Source organism: Neomonachus schauinslandi, chromosome 6 (assembly GCF_002201575.2).
Source record: "Neomonachus schauinslandi chromosome 6, ASM220157v2, whole genome shotgun sequence".
Taxonomy (NCBI): domain Eukaryota; kingdom Metazoa; phylum Chordata; class Mammalia; order Carnivora; family Phocidae; genus Neomonachus; species Neomonachus schauinslandi.
Window position 1 is genome coordinate 122,506,976 of NC_058408.1, and position 14,377 is coordinate 122,521,352.

General features: G+C 45.2%; 1 protein-coding gene across 2 annotated transcripts in view; it reads right to left on the reverse strand.

Annotated features, from left to right (window-relative positions):
* Positions 1-307: 307 nt before the first annotated feature.
* The window catches only part of ALDH18A1 (aldehyde dehydrogenase 18 family member A1), a 38,234-nt gene continuing 24,164 nt past the window's right edge, over positions 308-14,377 (reverse strand). For both annotated transcript variants that reach the window (XM_021699458.1, XM_044916561.1), the window contains exons 11-18: positions 14,031-14,124; positions 11,338-11,558; positions 9,138-9,275; positions 7,198-7,393; positions 6,971-7,092; positions 4,897-5,083; positions 3,785-3,880; positions 308-1,320 (exon numbers count right to left, since the gene is read on the reverse strand). In XM_021699458.1, the coding sequence (XP_021555133.1) occupies positions 1,139-1,320; positions 3,785-3,880; positions 4,897-5,083; positions 6,971-7,092; positions 7,198-7,393; positions 9,138-9,275; positions 11,338-11,558; positions 14,031-14,124 (1,236 nt within the window). In that variant the 3' untranslated portion in view covers positions 308-1,138. The remainder of the gene's footprint in view (positions 1,321-3,784; positions 3,881-4,896; positions 5,084-6,970; positions 7,093-7,197; positions 7,394-9,137; positions 9,276-11,337; positions 11,559-14,030; positions 14,125-14,377) is intronic.

The following is a 14,377-nucleotide window of genomic DNA, read 5'->3' on the forward strand; positions in this document are numbered from 1 at the left end:
GGCCACGGCCGTCCGAGTGGCGGCTCACTCATGCTGTCCATACCCGCCGACCTCACTCCGTCACCATGCTCTCAGTCGTTACGTTCCTGGGGCCCAATCTCCTGTTTTCCTCTCCTCTCGGTCTGGGTCCGTCCCGTGGCATCTGCCTGTGCTGCCTCCACGGACACACACGGCAGACAGATGCTCTCCCCAACCAGCTTTCCGGGAAGAGCCAGTGTGTCAAAGCGGGTGTGCGGGCCACAGGGAGGGCGGAGGAAGAAGAGGGCCAGGGCAAGCGAGGGTGCGGACTTTAACCATGCACACAGGCTTTTCATAAGAACTTTATTTCTCAAAAAGGGGGAAGAATCCAAAGTATTAAAATAACCCTCTAATTTTTGTTTTGGAAGAAAAGGGTAGGATGACAAAATAATTTATATAAAAATTTCAAGCATAATTGCTGTAGACACTTCATCCTGGGACTCGCAGCTCCAGGTTCCAACTGCATCCCGGGTCATGCTGAATCTTCTGGGTCTGGAGAGGCACGAGCATCTGAAATGCTGCTTTATCTTTACTCCACAATAAATATAAAAGGTCAATCTTCCCAGTGGGAATGATTCAGTCCATTTTTGTGACTGTTTCTGATGAGAAGGCTAAAAAGAAGAGCTGCCCCTCTTCTAAATTCCAAACCTTTCCTTTTTGAAGATGAGTGTGAGCAAAAAGAGATGAAATGTGGAAAGACAGATTAGGTGTGATGGGCCCTAGTGCCAACCAAACGTCAGGGGAGACGTTACCTCACTGAGGTGATAAAAAGGTAAAAGCGTCCATGATTTTCCCATTGGCTTTTTTGTGGGGAAGCTGCACCTTTCTGTTTCTATCATGAGGGGAACTGGACTGTGTGAAGCGAAGTCCCTAACTGCAGCAATTAAGCAAAGTCCCCGTTCATAGCGATTATTTTCTAACTATGAAAGAGAAGCATGAACTGGAATATGCACATTAGCCAAGACTGGTGTAGCCCAATGGAGCCCAGAAGCATCTCGGTGCACTTCCCAACAGGCAGGCCCTTCCAGAAGTGGGAGATGAGACCTGGCTCCTCCCCTGAGATTCTTAAATTTAACTGTGAAGCCCTCTTGAATCTTTCCCTGCTCTTCCTGGAATGCTTTCAGTTGGTATTTCTCTGAGGCACCGGGAGGTTCTCGTGAAGATATTTTAAACTTCCATGCTCTGAGAAATCTGAGACCACGTGGTCCTGCCCTCGCAGCAGCCACTTCGTAGTGAGCAGTCCCTCAAGTCCTACCGGGCCCCGTGCGTGGATCCTCGATGTGCTGATGCCCACTTCGGCTCCTGAGGAAAAGCATGGATGAGGATGCGGGTTTTCCCAGCCCTGCTTCCTGTCCACCCACCAGACCCACAGCTCTTCCTTCTCCCCACGTGGCACCCTCTCGTCCTGCCCACTCCTGCTCCATCCTCCCCAGATCAGCTTGGGTTCCACGGTCCCCGTCAATATGTCCTCCGGTCGCTATGAATCATGACAAGCTCCCTTCTTCTAATGAAACACAATGTGTGGGCTCTCCTCTGCACCCTTATCCCAAATGCATTTTGATAATGCTAGGAGTGCTGGCTGATATCTGCTTAGTGTCTAGACTGTGTATCCTAACTTGACATTCAGGCATTTTTTTGAGGTATACAACAATGTCTAGTATTGAGGTTCATCTCCTCAAACATTCTCTAAGTCCCAGAATGGAAGGGCTGGGACATGTTCTCAGTATCCTCCAGAATTCTTAGCACAGAGGCACTCACTAGACAGTTACTGAATACATGAAAAGGGGTCAGTTCATTTTCCTTCCCTCTTGCTCTAAGCCTAGACTTGGGGCATTAGGGGTTTTCCTGGGTCTGTCTGGATGTTCTGCATGGTATATAGTGGAGGCAGGGTTCCCCCTGTCTGTCACAACTTTACTGAGCGTGTACTATGTAAGAGGCACCACGCTGGGCCCTGGGGAGGCAGTGGTGTATAACCTATGCAAGGCCGTGTTTTCTTGGACCGCATACTTCTGTGGGCAAGGCAGTCAAAGAACAGTCCGGCAAATAATTTCATGTGGTGATGGGAGTGCAGGGAAGGGTGCTGGGACAGACTGCGTGCGTCGGGGGGACACCCCACTGGTAGAGTGGTTAGGGAGAGCCTCCCTGAGGAAGGGCCTTTCCTCTGAACCCCGAGCAATGACAAGGATCCGGCCAGCGGAGGGGCAGGTGGAGGGACGCTGCAGGCAGAGACCAGCAGGGCAGAGGCCCAAGTGGGGCCATGCTGGGTAGTAGTGGTTGGCAAGGGGAGTGTGACCACCAGATTCTAATTCTGGTTCGATAGCATAGGGACCACATGACTTTGGGCACATGGCCAAACCATCTCCCAGGCTTCAGTTCATGTGGAAAATGAGAAAAGAACAGAACCCATCATGTAGAACTAAGTGAGACAATGCATGTGATACACTTAGCACAGTGCTGGGAATATGTAAGTGCTCAATAAACACCATCTGTCACTGTTATTAATGCACTTGATAGGAATTTAACTCAGCCAGAGTTTGAGCATTTGCCCTGAGCACATGATGCAAAGACAATGGAGTGGTCTTTTGCTCTTCCCCCATCCTGGACTTTTGCTTGAAAGCTAGGTAACTCAGCCCTTAAAAGTACGCTATTTCTTCTTCAACAACATGAAAGACAAAAATCAATGCAAGGGATGTGACAATTAAATCAAAACCCCAACATAACAAACAGGTAACCAACAGTAAAGAGTCTAATGACTAAGAATAACTGAGTAAAATTCTCTTTAACAACCTTTACTAATTCAGTGAGAACTATTCTCTAGGCAGATCTATTCAAAAGTTCAGAGTTTTAAAATGTCTTAAGTGGTTGAAAGAATTCTCAGATGTGTCATAAATACCTATTGGTGCTCTTTATAATGGTACCCCTGAAAACGAGGGACTGTCTGAAAAATCTCCACACTGGGGAATAGAGATTTTCTTTCTTTCTTTCCTTTTTTTTTTTTTTAAGATTTTACTTTTAAGTAAGCTCTACACCCAACATGGGGCTCAAACTGACAACCCTGAGATCAAGAGTTGTATGCTCCACCTGAGCTAGCCAGGTGCCCCTGGAGATTGTATTTCTAATGATGGAAGGGGAGAAGGGAGGTCTTTCTTTTTTTTTAAGGGTGCTTTTCTGAAGCTTTTTATTTCAAAGGTGTGCTTTAGATATAAACCTTGCACCTCTGGGCTTACCTGTTTGTTTTTGATGCTGCCTATTTAAGCCCAGCATACATATTAAAACCTTCTTTTGTCCTGTCCTCATGGGGAATCCCTCCTCTCAGGCAACCTGGCTTTCTCTTTGAAGAAGTGAGTCTGCAACAGCTCCCGAGGGACCTCAGCACGCACGCCTGTCACGACCTGTGCAGTAGACATGCTGTGCTCTGCCCGTCCTGTAGTGGGAGCAACCCAGGCTCTGGCCCTGTGTAAGTGTGGGTCTGAGAGACAGCTGGGGGGCTTTGGGCAAATTACTTCACTTCTCTGAATCTCAAAGATCTATGGAAAAACAACAACAAGCACCTACCTTAATACACAAAATGCTTAGAGCGCAGGACTTCTCCCGGCCCAAGGTTGCTCTGAGGATTCTCTCTCATCAACTACCCTCCCACAACTCTTCTCTTTTATCTTAATCAAGCATGTAACTTCATGTGTCTCCTCCACCCTCACCATGCTCCTTGGACCACACAGTGATTCACAAAGGGACCTCCTTTTCTCCTGACCAGAATCTTTCTTACCCAGTCCGAAGCGGTAGCCATCAGAGAAGCGGGTGCTAGCGTTCCAGAACACACAGGCACTATCTACGTGCTGGAGAAAGAACTCTGCTGTTTTCTCTGCAGCATAAAGAGAAGACACTGAGTTAGGGCGACCCAGGGAAAATATCCCTCCTTCTAGTCACACACTGGTGGCTGACCAGGGCTGAGCCCAGGCCCCTGAAGAGCTTCCCTACACATTAAACATGCAGACTTGTGAAAAATCTGAAGAGGAAGAAGGCTAACCAGCTTCCTCAGTCCCTGTTATGGAAAGAGTAGTTGCCTGGGAAAGACTGGGTTGGAATCCAAATCTCCCCCTGTAGACATACCCTTGATGCTGCAATGGCCTGACTATATTCTCTCTTTATAAGGCTCTAGAACCAGAATGCCGAAGTCTGAATTCCAATTCCATACCCACTAGCTAGGTGACCTTGGGCAGGTTTATGAACCTCTCTGTGCCTGAGCAAAATGGGGACTGACATTACCTAGCTCACAGGGTTGTGTGGAGGATAAAAAGACTTGACATCCATAGAGCACTCACCCCAGAGCCTAGCACACGTAAGTGCTCAGTAAACGTTAGCTATTATTATTGGTGGTGTTGTGATTCCCCAATAAACCGTCTGCAGGTCCCTGGAGGGGCCATGCTGGCTGCCTGTCCTGCTGGGCCTCCAGTGCCTGACAGCTCGGTGGTTTCTCGGTACGTGTCTGTGCGGTGAATAAATGTGTGTGGAGAGCTGCTTCTGCCCTCAACCTCCTGAGCCTGGGTTTCCTCAGCTGTAAATGGGTTTATTCCAATAGCCTGGAGGGACTGTTGTCCGGATTAAATGGTAATCCCTGTGGCACAGAGTGAGTCATCTCCAGAGTGTAGCTAACCATCTCTTCCCTGCCTCCTCCCCCAGGGCCGCAGTGACAGTACAATGAGGCAGCAGATGGGAGAGCACTCAGTGAACCCACAAACACAACTGATGCCAGGCATTACCATTAGCCCATTCGGACAATGTTTTCCTGCAGCCAGAGGGGCTGAGAGGAGCAGGACCCCATGGAGACCAGGGTGGAAAAGGGCAGGTGCCGTAGGCCTGAGGCACGTGCGCACTGACCATTTTCCGTGACGATGACATCTGTGTGCGAGCTGCCATACTTATGGATGTGGTCGATGGCCTCCTGGACGCTGTCCACCACTTCAATGCACAATTCCAGGTCCCCATACTCAGTTCGTAGGGACTTCACTTCAGAGGGGCTGAAGGTCAGGTAGGAGGCGAACTTGGGGCCTGCGTGAATTTTCACCTGGAACAGAGGAAGTCGAGCGGTGACAATATAAACCTGGCAGCAGGAAGCCAGCTCGCACTTCTTCCTCTAGGACCAAACAGCCGGATGAGCCTGAAGGTGAGGAGCCTGTGGCTGCTGCGGCACGGACGATTAAACCAGCCCTGCCTTCCTTTCAGAAGCAGCCCACGACCCTCCAGGATGCTCCGCTTTTGAAAACACCGACTGGCCACTTGCCGGCCAGGGGCCCTCAGTAAAACTTGAGCAGGGATTTAAGCAGGAAGCCTCTGAATGTTAAGAATGTGCAAGGCATTTAACAGGCTATCGACATAAGCCCTTGACTGCTGGCATCTTGCTGAAATGAACACTTGACTACATAAATCCCATCCCCTGCAGAGGGGACCCAGACATGGACTCACATGGAAAGGGGGAGATGGCTCATATATATTTCTACTCCCTTCCCTCCAGAGAAGTCCTAGGTGTGCTTCAGAGGAAAAGAGTATTTAGCTGGTAGCCACCTCAACCTGCGGTTACCTGTCAGACTTCCAACTTTTGTCAGTCAGGCCCCACCTCGAGGCTCAGCTCAGCAACAGACTCTGGGGCTAATCGTGTTCCTGGCTGGAGGAATTGAAGTTATAACAAGCAGTGTTTGTCCTGTTCTTGTTGTTCCCGAGGCCCTTTTACCTGGGACCCCGCTTCCTCCAGGCCTGGGGTCCAACCATGCTCCTCAGGGACAGGAAACCCATCCCTGAGCCCTGCTCTGGGCAAGTCACCCTGCTGATTTACTTCCTGCAACACAAAAGTGTTACATGAAGTGCACATATTGACTGATTTTGATTTAAAGAATTTCAAGGCAATCTTGATAATAACTAAGGATATCATGGGTTTGTCTGAATCAGGACTGGGAGGTTTATTCCTGGCTGCTAAAGGAAAATTTTCCTCCTGTCTAGTCCAGTCCAGTGTGGTGTTTGGCATACATAGGTGGCCCATCAAATAGGCCAACAGTGCCAAGGAAGGCCCTAAACATGAGTGATCATGTGAGCGAACTCCATTTTAATTTGTGGGGTGCATTTTCATTTTCAAAACAATCCTTTCAGGTTCTCATTGGGACCGTGCCCACCCATCTGTAAGCTGAACGGAGCCTTCCTTTCCAGCTAAAGGATGAAAGCAAAAAGATACACACAGGATCAAAGCAACCAAGGCCAGCAGTCACTTTCTCTAAATGCTGTGCTTGTTTATGTAATTATGAAAGGGTGCCATGACATCAGATGTTAAAGTTTACAATGTGTTCTGCCAGAAAACTTAAGATTGTCCATTTTTGCCTGGAGAGCCTCTATTCTTTTGCAATTAGTAATTTAAGATGGAACATACATTTGTCTGAAACTTACCGGCACTGGTTTTTACAACCTCAACAAAATGGTAATAAAATAATCCAGAGAAAACATTATACAAATTGTTGACTCCCAAATATCATTGTATGAAGTACATTAATACTGGTAATTGAAGACACTGGTGGAGGGGTGGACACATATAAATCTCTGTTTGAAAACATTTCTGCACAATTTTTTCAAATCAAATCCAAACAGGAATGTGTGTTCAGAAACAAACTTTAAACTATGCTGCCTGAATAAGAGGTTCCCAGAAACAGGACTGCCACGTCTTATCTTTGACCTCTCTTAGCACTTACCACATTCTACTTTGTAATACAGCTGAGTATGTGACAAGGCAGGGATGTGACTTACTCTCCGTGTACTTAGCACAGAACTCTGTACACAGTAAATGCTCAAAAATACTGCTTCTTAAATTGCCTTAAATGGTATGGCACTTGCTCCTGGTCTAATCCCACAGGCTTCTAAATCTCAAAATGGAAGACAGGAAGTGACATAGGAGTCCTGGAACTTGTCATACCTGTTCCACTCTCAGCATGTCAATGATCTGGTCAAATAATGGAGTTCTCAGCAGATCTCGGTGGATTAACAGAGTCTCCAAAGCATTACAGGCAGCTGGATATTCACATTTAGAGTCTCGGACTGAAAGAAGGAAGACAAAGAACTGTTTCTAGTAACATGCTCCTGAGCCACACGGGATCTGATAAATATCTTGCCTGCACACAGCAGGGGCCCCATCTGGCTCACCCAGTCTGGTGACTTTATCGACGCTGGCCTCTGAATCCACATACATGTGGCAGATCCCCTCACTGTGCCCCATCACTGGGATTCCCTTAGCAGCTTTCTGGATGTCTCTGACCAGCTGGGAAGAGCCACGTGGAATGATCAGATCTATCATTTTGTCTAGGCGACAAAGATCTTCCACTTCTTCTCTGGTATTCACCTGAAGAGGTACAGAATAAAAACAAAAATAACATCTGACCTCACAAAATACAAAGTAGCAGCACCTGCAAGTGCTACTGACCACTTCTACCCTGGGATGAAACACTTGTGTCAGGACACTAGGGTGATGGCCTTTTTCCCTCCTCTTGATTTTTAATTTCACCCATATGGTCACGTTACTTAAAAAAGAAATACAAATACATATGTACGAGAATTTTCATAGCAACTTTATTCTGTGTAGCCCCGAACCAGAAACAACCCAAAAGTTGGCCAACAGAAGAAAGGATGAAGTGTAGCATATACATATAAATGGAATATCACATGGTTATAAAAAAGAGAAAACAACGGCTGGAGGTAAGTAACATCAACGGATGACCTTCACAGACATAAAGATGAACAAAAAACATACAACACAAAAGAGTGGGGGTACCTGGTGGCTCAGTCGGTTAAGCACCTACCTTCAGCTCAAGTCATGATCTCAGGGATCGAGGCCCTGCATCGGGCTCCCTGCTCAGCAGGGAACCTGCTTCTCCCTCTTCCTCTGCCCCTCCCCCCCCTGCTGTCTATTTCTCTAATAAATAAATAATTAAAAAAACCCTAACAACACAAACGAGTGTATTTTGTATGATTCCATTTATAATGAAGTTCAAGAATAAGCCAAACAGATTGAATGTGAAAGAAGTAAAGAAGTGGCTATGAGGAAGCATACTGATTAGGAAGGGCACAGGGACCTTCTGGGGTGCTGCAAACGTTCTACAGCTGGATATGGCTGGTGGTTACGTATGTGTGCACGTGGATCCATGGAAAAAGTCATAGAGTTGTTCACAAAAGATCTGCATACTTTACTGTACGGATGTGATACAGCAGTAGGAAGAGGGCTGGAAGGAGACCTATCTAATTAAGCTAGGATGTGGTAGAGCTGGGATTTGAATCCCTAAAATTTGTGCCCTTTCCACCCCTAACGTTGCCATAAGAAAAAACCCAATTCTTGTCAGTGAGCATATAATGCAGTGGGTTTATACACACTGTCCCAGCAGCCAGCAGAATCCTGCCATGTTGGAGTAAGTGGGCCTCAATGCAAAAAGAGAAGGCTCTGGAGTTAGCTGAGGTTCAAATCTATACTCTACCACAGAGTGTGGGATTTTAGGTGAGTGACTTTTAGCACTGAGCCTGTTTTTCCCCTAATACTAATGGTATCTTCCCGCTATGGTTGTTTTGAGGACTGAATGAGGCAATAGATGGAAGCTGCCTTGCCTACAGCAGGTGCTCAGTAACCTCTGGCTATTACGGTCTAGTTTAATGACTCCACTTGCTGGTTGAGGAGAGTGAGACGATTGAGCACAATAACAATAGTGATAATAGCATGACCTCATACTCACATGCTGCATAATGGCTTCATGTGTTTCATCTGCCTTGCCCTAAATCACTCTGCCAGTGAGCAGAGCCCTGACCTCATACTCTAGGTGGGTATGCCCCAAGAATGAAGAGCTAACAGGCATTCTTGTAAATCACAGTGCCAGGACACAGCTGTATGCGAGCGGCCTTCCCAAGCCAGTGAAGGCCCACCTGGGCAAAGGAAGCCTCTGGCATCATCCAATGTCAGCAGGTGCACAGGACCTGCCGCTCTTCCAGTCAAGCTTGCTTGTACAAGTGCCTTGGACTTAGGTGACCTAAGCTTTGCTTCAAACACCTGAACACCTGACCTGGCGTTCTGGGCCTGATGTGGCTCATTCCCAAGGACCTACCAGCTGTATGGCCTCTTTGACTCCATGGATTGATAGGGCCTCTTGGGCCAAAAGGTGAAGAATCCGATTGCTGTGTGTGGCCTCCTTCCCTCCTTTGAGTAGCAAGCCGTTACCACTTGCAATAGCCAAGGCTGCCACCTGCAGATCAAAGAGGGGAGCAGTTAGCCAAAGGGAAAAAGCAATCACTGGAACAGTTAGCACTCACTGAGCACGCCTCCTGTGCCAAGCACTGTGCTCATCACTTATAAGGCCTAATCCGTTTAATCCTCCAACACTCCAGTGAATTAAATACTTGTTTCATCCCCTGCTTTGCAGATAAGGACACTGAAGCCCAGAGAAGTTGGTGACTCCCCAAAGACACATAGCTTATAATTGGCAGGGCTAGAAGCCTTGACTCCAGAGCCAAAGCACCCGATCTCAGGAACTAAACTGTATGGCTTGCTCAGCACCATTAGCAAAGTAACCTAAGTGGCCGGCGTCACATGGCCCTGTCCCCACTCTGGCCATGGTGGAGGACAGGCAGATCGGCTGCCTCTGGCTGAAGCTGGGTGGCATCTCCAACTGTAAAATGTACACCTACTCTGGCCCTGTAACTGTTCTGAGAGTTCTAAATGCCTGGTGCTGAGAACCTGGAGAAGACCAGAGCTCCTGCCAGCCCCCAGACAAGCTGTGGCAGAGACTGCTGGGAAAGGAGCACAAACAGGGCGCATAAGATGAGCATGGGAGTCTGACACGCCCTAAAACCAGCTTGTTCATCAAGGACTCCCATACCACCGAGATACTCCAGTGAAAAGCAGGCCACCCAGGAGGAGGGTTAGCTATCCTCTTAGAGCAAAGAGCTAATGACTTGATCATCCAAGGCCTGAAGCTTAACTTTCTGAATGTTTTTGGGATGAATAAAAATCTTCCCATTTTTATAATGTAATAAAAGAAACTACTAAAAACCTTGCCTGAACATGTTAATCTCGATTAGTTCTTAATCCTTTTTTGTTCTTGTTGCTCATGGACCCCTTATAAAATTAATGTAAACCTTCTCTATTTAAATGCACTAGCACACCAGGCTGCATACAACTTTTAGAATACATGGATTCTGTGATGCTAGCCAGAGATAAGATCCCAGGGGAGGAACCTCAGCTGTAGTTGGCTAAAGAAGAATCTTTCTCCATGTGAAGTATCAGCTAGTATGGATGAAAAGGAGCAGAGAAATGTCATGGACCCATTCCTACTAGCACATTAGGGTTCTACAGTTTCCACTGGAGTATCTCTGCAAACAGGAGTGTGGGCAATGGGGACAGTGTGCCAGCACCAGGCAGGGCCTGAGGACAGACCCCGATGGTATGGGAGTCCTTGATGAACAAGCTGGTTTTCGGTTACGTCAGGGAGTATTCACCAGAAAGCATGTCAGACTCCCATGCTCACCCTGTGCCCTACAGTAAAGAGGTGCTGGTTTTTTGTCTGTTGTTTTTAAGTAGAACTTCGGAGACTTTGAGGCTAGTGCAAAGAAAGAGCTGGTATCATCCTGCTGGTCAGTATGGTGGGAAAATGGTCCCAGATTTCTGCAAGAGTGGGTAACCAATGGGGCAACCCTCTAATGCCACCTTGTAAATCAAGGCATGGCTGCTTCAAAAAATCTTTTAACACATGGTTTCTCAGTATCAGACAGTGATATGTCAAATTCCTTAAAGAGGGTTGCATTCTAGTTTCCATGAACTACTGAAAGTTCTTTTTCCTGATTTACCTACAGGAGACCATCTGTGACACTAACAATAAAGGGTCTTTTTCATATAGGCAAAACCGGCTACTAGATGAATTACCTTGCAGGAAGTTAGAAGTGGTCAGAGAACAAAGTGCCCCAGTGAGCTAAGACATGGAAAAGTGCTCCTGCATTGTGCTATGTAAGTTTCATCTAGGCTCCAGTCCCAGCTCCACTCTTTACAAGTGATAGGAATAGTAACTTCTATAAGCTTCAGTTTCTTCAACTGTAAAATGTACATATGAATACCTACTTTGGAATCACTGGAAGAATCAGTAACATAAATGACTTTAAGAACAACCTGAAAAGTCTCAAAAATTATCTTTGGGGGAGGAAAAAAGGTAAGACTTTCTCACCAAAAAAAGAGAAAAAAGGAAACTTTCTTTGGGAGACTTATGTCGAATCCTGAAAACATACTCTTCTCCTACCCCAATGGCAGGCACATACCTGGGGCAGACAGTCAGGACGGGACTCAAAGATGACCAGCAGGACTCCAATCGGGACAGTCACTTGTTCTAGTTCCAAGTTTTTGGCAATTCGGGTTCGGCGCAAAACACGCCCCACGCTATCCTGTGAGGAGGCTGCAATCTGTCGCAGACCGATGGCCAGGCTGTTCAATTTGGATGTGGAGAGGTTCAGGCGTTTCAGCAGAGGGCCTGCAAGTCTCCCTGAAGAGGTGTGAAGAACACAAGATAAAGGAGCAGCTCTGGGCAGGCTGCAGCTGCTTTACTAAATATGCGGCACTGTGTTAGGAACAGACATGAACTTAGGGGGTCTCGAGAAGACAACGACATGCCACTTATACAGCTTCTCTAGGGGGCTTTTGGTAGGGTAGCTCATCATGTAAAGGCACGTACAACAATACCCATTGTGCCGGCAATTTCAGTCCCGAAATCTGTCATGTGCACAAGCAAACTTGCACGTAATGAGGATACTTGTCACAGCATTTTTACAATAGAATCAAATTCAACTTAAAAATTTAGACGATGAGCTACAATGCAGTTATTACAAATAATAGATCTATACATACTGATATGGAAAGCTGTCCAGGATATAGTTTGTGAAAAGGGCAAAACTACAAAAAAACATGCATGGTAAGATCCTGTTTATCAAATTTTGCATATATGCATGTGCACACGGAGATATCTGCTGATGATCTCTATCTTTCTGCACTATTTTAATTTTTTGTAATGACTTATTTTTATAATCAGAAGCAATAAAGATGTTTTCTTTTGAAATAAAAACTTAAATAGAATTACTATAATTTCACATATGGCATATTCTTTAAATTTAAATACAACCATTCGCATGGTGTGATTCTCTCTACACACACACACACACACACACACACACACACATATTCCTAATACACATGCATACACACCAGGAAAATCACCTGGAAACACATACCACAAATCATTACTATCGTTAATGTTGAGTTGAGATGATAAAAAATCTCCCCCCCTTTTTTTCCTTCCCTTTCTTTTTTATAGTCACATCCACCAAGGTAAAATAATAAAAAGTTTTCTACTTAGGAGGGAAGGAACCAATATTATATTAAGAAAAAAAGTTGTATCATCATTTTACCAATTACATCAATCCATTTTCTTCACTTTTCCCTATGTGTTAACAAGTTTTAAACACAGTGTATTAAATGTTGCATTCCAATTTTCCATCTCACAATGCATGTATGTTTTCCATGTTGCCAAAATTGTTGTAATTACTGCTAAATACTCCACTGAGCTAACATAGCTTAATGCACTTAACCAAACCTATGTATTAAACACTGAGGTTTGCAGTCTTCAGGGTGATAAATAACCCTACTCCAAGAATCTTTGCATACAGAGCAGTTTTCTCTTCTTGAAATAGTTTCTTAGGATACATTTCCTGAAATGGACTTACCTAGTCAAAGGGGACCACCATGCTCATGTATACCCAGGACTTTTTTCTTAAGCCACTGTGTGTCCTTATGAATTTCCAGAGAGACATAACTGGGATCAAAAGTCAGAGGTCTGCCAACAACTAGCTGTCTGACCTTTAGCAAAAGCTTTAACCTTAGTGGATCTTAATTCTTTTACTTTTAAACAACTGGGTAAGATTATCATCAAAGATTTCTTCCATTTCTGAAAATCTATTTTATGACTTTCCAATATGGCAAAAATTCAAAAGACCAGATGTATACTCTAAAGGAAGTTCCAAAGCAATAGCTACAAAATATTTTAAGAAATCAAAGTAATGTTGATGAACCTTCAAGGTTTCTTTGAAGGGAACACCACTAATCTGGATGTTTAATTTAAGGCACATTTATTCAAGAGAAAAGGAAATTCAAAACCCCATAAAATCATCCCCCAATTTTAGGGTGGAGATACAGAGAATTAGGAAGGAGAGAAAGACTGAGGGCTGACTTGACTCTCTACATATTTAGCTATCTGCAATGTGAGTTCGGCCGTATCACTCACTCTACCATCTGCACCTTAGGGCATTTATGGATGGCATCTGTTGCTAACTCTGGGCAGCCTATGCACTGATTAATTAACTACGAGATATGCTATCTTTCATCACAGGCCCCACAAACTACTTCCACAACAATTTTATATGCACAGTCCATATGGGTTTGAATCCTGGATCTGTCACTGGCCATATGGTTTTAGGCATATGACAACTTGTTTGTGCTTCAGTTTCCTCCTCTATAAAATAGGGATAATAAATAGTAACTAACTCAAAGGTCCCATGCTATAAAGATAAAATGATATCCTGTCTGTAAAGCCTTTAGCACAATGCCTGGCAACATGGAAAGGCCTCAGTAAGTGTTAGCTGCTATTAGTGGAATGTCTAAAGTGAAGCGGTCCTCAGTCTTTCTTTTTTGTCCTGAAACTGCCATAGAATACATGGCTCATGACCTTGGGTACAGAAAAAGCCCTTTGGAGGGTATCTGGGAAAGGAGCTGGAGATGGTATGTATAAACTGAAAAAGCCCAATGAATGCTAGCAAGCAACTCTTAATAAAAATGATGTATGATGTATAATTTCTTCTATAACAATCTTGTCTTTCAGCAGACTATAAGAACTATTAGTAAAACAAAGAACAAAAACCAAAACGAAATCCTCCATAACATTGACTCCGAATCACTTGGTCTTTACCCTCTGCCTCCTCCAAGTCTTTTTTGTTGGCTAACAGGATCTCATCACGTTGGTCCGTCAACAGATCAGCCAGATGATGGATAATCTCTGCTCTCTAGGAAGAAAGGTAAAACATTAAACAAACAAGCAAACACATTAATCCAAGAAGAACGCACAGCATATTTTTAAACCTACTCCTCTGAATGAGCCAGGCCTTGCTCCTAAATTCAAGGTCACCATTGACTGAAATCTCCTTACCTCCTATCATTCATTCTCCACCTCGGCTCTCCTCATTTTTCCCTTCCTCTCTCACTACTAATCTTCCTGATGAATGACAGACACAATCTGTTCCCAAGAAAGGGGCCAGC